Source organism: Nannobrachium achirus (genome assembly GCF_963921795.1).
Source record: "Nannobrachium achirus genome assembly, chromosome: 4".
Taxonomy (NCBI): Eukaryota; Metazoa; Chordata; class Actinopteri; order Myctophiformes; family Myctophidae; genus Nannobrachium; species Nannobrachium achirus.
Genome location: NC_137813.1, coordinates 15,187,678 through 15,194,225, shown reverse-complemented (window position 1 = coordinate 15,194,225; position 6,548 = coordinate 15,187,678). Strand labels below are relative to the sequence as shown.

General features: G+C 39.1%; 1 protein-coding gene across 1 annotated transcript; it reads right to left on the bottom strand.

Annotated features, from left to right (window-relative positions):
- Positions 1 to 467: 467 nt before the first annotated feature.
- Positions 468 to 5,605, bottom strand: LOC308282671 (microfibril-associated glycoprotein 4-like; the record flags this gene model as incomplete). The annotated part of the gene is made up of 5 exons (XM_080723060.1): positions 468 to 754; positions 1,181 to 1,348; positions 1,548 to 1,644; positions 4,970 to 5,161; positions 5,591 to 5,605. The coding sequence occupies 5 exons, from the start codon at positions 5,603 to 5,605 to the stop codon at positions 468 to 470; spliced, it is 759 nt and encodes a 252-aa protein (XP_080579186.1).
- Positions 5,606 to 6,548: the final 943 nt, after the last annotated feature.

The window sequence follows — 6,548 nt, the reverse complement described above, 5'->3', positions numbered from 1 at the left end:
AACACAATAATTTAATGTCCATAAGGTTTAATCCATGCAGTAAACAGACAAGAGTCAAACCAGGAGATCAAACAGTGAAGGCAAACATAACAGACAGGGATCAGACAGAACCAGGTAATCAGGCCGGAGTTCAGTCAAGGTTCAGGAGCCATGTAATAATTCCTATACTTATTGTATTACAAATAGAAACAAATAACTGATCTACAATATTACATTGGATCGCATTGTGATGCGTTGTGAGTTCGTAGGTCTGCTGTTTTTGCTTAAAAATATTTGGCAATCTTTGACATTTTGGGAAAATGTAAGGATCTTTTTATATCGTGTCACTTTTCTCAATTGTTTGTTCGAAAATCGGTTATTTTTTGGTGAGTGACATCAGAGTGGACATGTGACAAATATTGGGCTCAACAGATTTGAGTCCTGACCTGATTTCACGTCTCAGACAGGACTGTTTTGCTAGAATGAAACTACTCATCTGTATTTTCATCCTCATCTTCTCTTGGGGCTACTGGTCTGATCTTCATACTGATAGACTTCAGGGAATAGTTTCCACCTTTCCATGAAGTCCATTCGACACCAATTCGCTCCGGTGTGCCACCAGTTCCCCACAGATAAATTCCATTGGGATGTGCACTGTGACAATCTCTGTACCAGAATCCCCCCAGAAACCTTCTAGCACAATGTGAAGACCAGCTATCCTGGTCTCGGTCTTGAGTGGAGAATCTCTGTCCATTGTGATACGAGAGTGAGTCACCTGTGTGGAAAGAGTTCAAATGGGGATGTAAGTGCTGTACAACATTTACCACATCATCATCATCATCATCATCACAACTTTCAGGAACCTCAACCTATTTTTTTGGTACATTCGCAGCACACATAGTTACCAAAAATACAACAATAACTTTATTACAGTATTCTCTTTGACTGTATTCCCATAGGCTACACTAAATATCTTTGCCAAAAAGTGTTTGTCCACAAGTTCACAACAAGTCACATTATGACACGTTTCAAGCTTGTAGATCTGCTATTTTCTGTGAATGTTCACCCCCAGAATAGGGATGCTGTTCAGGTGGTTGAAGTCCACCTGAACCTTTTATTTTTTATTTATGTATACCTCAAATGAACACTCAGGATTCTGCTGTGTAATTGCAGTTATTTGTGCTCCTAATAGGAAACATACCTGCTCCTCCATTTTGGAAACGATCAACGTGCAGCATATACCCGTATTCCTCTGAGTCGATGTTGAACCAGCTGTACAGGGCAAACGCTCTGCTCCCACTGAAGTCCTCCATGTCCACTCTCAACTCATATCTTCTCCATGCAGTCAGATGGTAGAGATTCTCCAGACCTACAGTAATAGGGATACAGGGACATGTAGCCGTTTAGGCATGTGTTAAAGTGTCATGCAAGCATATTGTTTTTGTCCATGCATGGACAATATTATGCCATAATGATGCAAGAAAGCTGTCAATGATAATGTTGTCAACCATTTAATGTAGTTACATCTTTGTTAGAACATGTTTACTCAACATACTGTAGCTTCTTACCTAGCCAGTATTCTCCATCAGCATTGCCAAAACCTCTCTTGTAAAGGTCCCAGGGTCTGTAAAACGACACACTGCCATCCATCCGTCTTTGAAAAACCTTAACAATAAAACACAGAAATGGGAAGGGGAAAACAGAAAGAGAGCGTTCGAGAGAGGCAGAAAGGGTTTGTAGCAACTCATAATGTAATAACGGCTCATAATGTAATAAGGGCTCATAATGTAATAAGAAAAATTTAATAAAAACTCATAATGTAATAATCAGCTCATAGTGTAATAAAAAAATGAGCGCATAACGTAATAATGGATTTTTCAATAATGTAATAATGTGTTACATTAAGAACCTCCACATAGGAGGCTCATAATGTAATAAAACGTCATAATGTAATAACGTATTTTTTATTACATTATGAGCTGATTATTACATTATGAGCTTTTATTGCATTTTAATTATTACATTATGCGCTTGTTTTTTATTACATTATGAGCTGATTATTACATTGTGAGTTTTTATTACATGTTTTTATTACATTATGAGCCCTTATTACATTATGAGTTGCTACACACCCTGCCAACTTTGTTGATGAAGAATGGAGCAACTATCTGCTAAACGTGCAGCAAATTAATACATATGGAAATCATTTAAGAGCATCCACAATGTTCAACATACAGTTCGTGATTGTATCGACACTGGGTGTTGATGCAACATCGATAACTACAGTCTGCCATTGCTAGTTCTGGGCCACTTTGCCGAAGGTCATGAGGACCATTATGTACGCCTTGATGGACCAGTCACACACTTGATTCAAAGAGTCCAGGAAGCAGAGGAGAGCGCACCACTTATCTGTCCCTCACTCTGGCCCTAAGTCTAGCCCTCACTCTGGCCCTGACTTGGTCGGTCCCTCACTCTGGCCTAGGGCCGGATTTATAATAGGGCTTGACGTGCTGAAGCACAGGGCATCAACAACCACAGGGGGGCACCAGAGGATCAACTGTAAACAAAAGATAGTCACATGAGCTAAGCTAACATAGCTGTCTGTAATGAATGGTTACACTTAAGGGTTTTGAAGAAAAGTTAGGTGGATACTAGTATGCACAACTCTTAAAGAACTCGTGCACTATTGTGTTGGAGCGCCTCAGTGCGGCTGCAGAGATATCTATCCCTGATTGATTGATTGATTGATTGATTGATTGAAGACTTTATTAGAAGTTTGCATAGGAAAAGGTTCATGACAGTACAGTTCACTGGTACAAGGTCAACTAAAGGGAGATCCTAGTAAGCTTTTCTGCTTATTTGCACAGGAAACCTTCATGTATCTCATATAACAACTGAGACCACACTATTAAGTAGGGTGACCAGACTGTTCGTTTTCAAGCTGCGTGTCCCGGTGTCCCAACAAATATCTATAAAACACTAATATGTCCCAGTTTTCAACATTGTACCAATAATAGTATCTGTTTTCAGTGGTTGCATAGACATTTATCATGTTCTTTTCATGAAAACATGCTCACCTAACCAATCAGAAAACATGTACAAATTCATTGCGCGTCTGAATTCAACGCTGAGGCTGTTTGTCAATGACTCACTGCCTCTTTGCAACCCTGCGGTGTATGTGCGCTTGCACGAACGTTAGAGAATGGGCACGCGCGTGCGTGATAACGTGCACATTGCTTTTAGGGTCCCGGTTTTAGGCAACAATGGTTCGGGTCCCGGTTTGAGCAGCTGAAAATAATGGTCACCCTACTATTAAGTCATTATACTAATGTATGGACGTCTCTGTTGTTTCATACACCATCTTTCAGCATATTCTACACTATTGTTATTTAGAATTTGAGCTTGTCTGTGATACATGTGGCTACCTGTTTGATTGATGTTTTTGTGGGATAGAAAAGCAACAAACTAGGTCCAAGCAAGGGCACCATGAAAGGTAAATCCTGCACTGCTCTGGCCCTAAATCTGGCCCTCACTCTCGCCGTAAGGCCCTCACTCTGGCCCTAAGTATGGACAGATCGAAATGGTGTGCTCTTTCCCACTAAACAATTTGAACTAGAAGTATAAGTTTATACGTATAAAAAATGGTCTACCAGAGGTATAGATATGCAAGTTTTTTAGACGTCTAAACTTAGACTAGACGTCTAATATACGTCTAATAGACGTCTAAGTTTATACCTGGGTATAAATTTAGACGTCTAATAGACGTCTATATTTAGACCTAACGGCCGGACGTCTATTAGAAGTCTAAATTTAGACCCAGGTATAAACTTAGACGTCTAAAAAACTTGCATATCTATACCTCTGGTAGACCATTTTTATACGTATAAACTTAGACCTCTTGTATAAGTTTAGACGTATATTAGACGTCTAATATACCTCAAAATGTTTGCTGGGTTGAATCAAGTGTGTGACTGGTCCATCAAGACTTACATAATGGTCCACATGACCTTCGGCAAAGTGACCCAGAACTAGCAATGGCAGACTGTCGTCATCCTGACCACATGGGGATATTATCGATGTTGCATCAACACCCAGTGTCGATACAATCACGAACTGTATATTGAACATTGTGGATGCTCTTCACAGCTAAATTATCCCCATATGTATTCATTTGCTGCATGTTTAGCAGATAGTTGCTCCATTCTTCATCAACAAAGTTGGCAATGTGTGTAGCAACTCATAATGTAATAAGGGCTCATAATGTAATAAAAACATGTAATAAAAACTATCAATAATCAGCTCAAAATGTAATCAAAAATGCATTATTACATTATGAAGTTTTATTACATTATGAGCCTCCTATGTGGAGGTTCTTAATGTAACACATTATTACATTATTACATTATTGAAAAATCCATTATTACGTTATGCGCTCGTTTTTTTTTATTACATTATGAGCTAATTATTACATTATGAGTTTTTATTACATTTTTCTTATTACATTATGAGCCCTTATTACATTATGAGCCGTTATTATGAGTTGCTACAGGGTTAACCAGAGTTTCAAGATAGAATATCATATTCATGACTGAATGACACAAGCTCTGGCCGGGTGTCCTATACATTAATTTGATTGCGACCGAAGGTCGCAGTTTACTATGAGAAACAGCACATCATGTCCGTGTCCGTCTGCCATCCATGGACTTTTCACACTTTCAATGCATTCAGTGAACATTTTCTGTATATAATATCACATAGACATGTTTCTTGTTTACAAACATTGAGACTAAATGCACAGCTGACTGTATCATGTAATCAATTCCGTCCAATCCCCAACCTGTTGTTTTGGGGAGCGCTGGTTTCATTGGCTAATTTTGGTACCGGACCCTGCGCACGCATCTAGTTTTATCAGTGTAATGTGGACCAGAAACCCGTCTATAGGCCTAACAGTAAAATAGACATACATCCAGCAGGACTTAGATATACTTACTGTCCATTTCCCTCCATCAGTGTCCATGTCACAGTAGACCTTTACAGCAGTATCATCGTCAACAGGGTAGATGGTGTAGACTCCACTGGTAGCCCAGTTGTTCGCCTTGTAGATATCATTACAGTCCAGTGGCAGGGAACTCACAACCACCGGGGTCAGGAGACACAGGACAAACACTGCTTCATATAGCGGCTAGGATAAAATAAATGGACAAAATAAATGTTTTTTTCCTCTTATGCTGGTCTGCTGCCACTCTACAGTGATCAATAGATCTATTTTATTATAACTTTGTTATTATTATTATTATTATTACCCTTAACAATTATGCCATAACATATAAAATACATACATTATATAACAACGAAATTAAGCTCACGTGAAAAGTAGCATAACTAGGCCTAGACTAGACATATAGACAAAAATAGCTCTTTAGATTGAACTAATGTAAAACCTATGCCTATGAATACTCTACAGCAGGGCTTTTTGAAACTAATAAAAATCCTCTCTCTCACTCGCCAGTGTGCCAGTGATCACCCTCCACTGTGCCAATGTTGGCACCCGTGCCTAAGGTTGCCTACCCCTGCTCTACAGTATATACATAATTCCTCTGGTTAAACATACAAACCCCTCTTCCATTCCGTTAGTGAAATGCATCTTACCATCCTGATTCAAAGAGGACAGAGAGATGGTCTGTGACCATCTGTCTCCGTGGTGAGGGTCCTTTTTATTATACTAACTGTATGTGGTGGTTACCATACACGACTACACGTCATCATATTTGTGTGGAATGTTTATCAACGATGACTGGAAAACGTGTGTGTTGATAACAAATGCTGGGAAGTAGACTTGTGGGAAATTTGCACCTGTGCATCAGGAGTTGGCCTCATTCTCAGCCATACAACTTCATTGCACGACCACACGCCTTGATGAAAACAAATAATTTTTCTCCTTCCTTTTGCTCCATTAGGGTTTCCCCTGCCTTGACTGAAGACGGATGGATAGATGGCTATGTCACATTTTGAATTACTAAAATTTAATTTAGTTAATGTTATTATGACTTATACAATTGGTGTGTTTTTTCCCCTGCTCTTCTATTGAGACATTTGGATTGTGTCAAAGGTCATGTCTCACCTAGACACAGGATCTGTTCCAAAGTTATTATGAACAAAAACTATAATTAGCAAATTAACCAACTATTGGGTGGATATGAACTATATCCTATATCTTTTAGTTATAACTTGCCCCTATTAAATGATGAAATGATATGCCAGGTGTCACTGGTTTGTGAAGGAACAAAGAGAGGGAGGGGGGGGGGGGGGAGAGAGAGAGAGAGAGATACAGGCAATCTGACAGGCAGAGTGGGAGAAGCGGAGAACTCCCACAAAACAATCGTTCTTTTTTAACATATTTTTATCCCACGGTTTTGCAACCCATTTTCTCACCCAGTGCCAACTACCTAGACAATATAAATATTACAACTGTGGTAAAGTTAAATTCATCATTTGTAGCCTTTGTGGTTTATATATTTTAATTTATTTGTCACAATAGTGTACACTTGCCTACCTCTCAGAACAGTGTA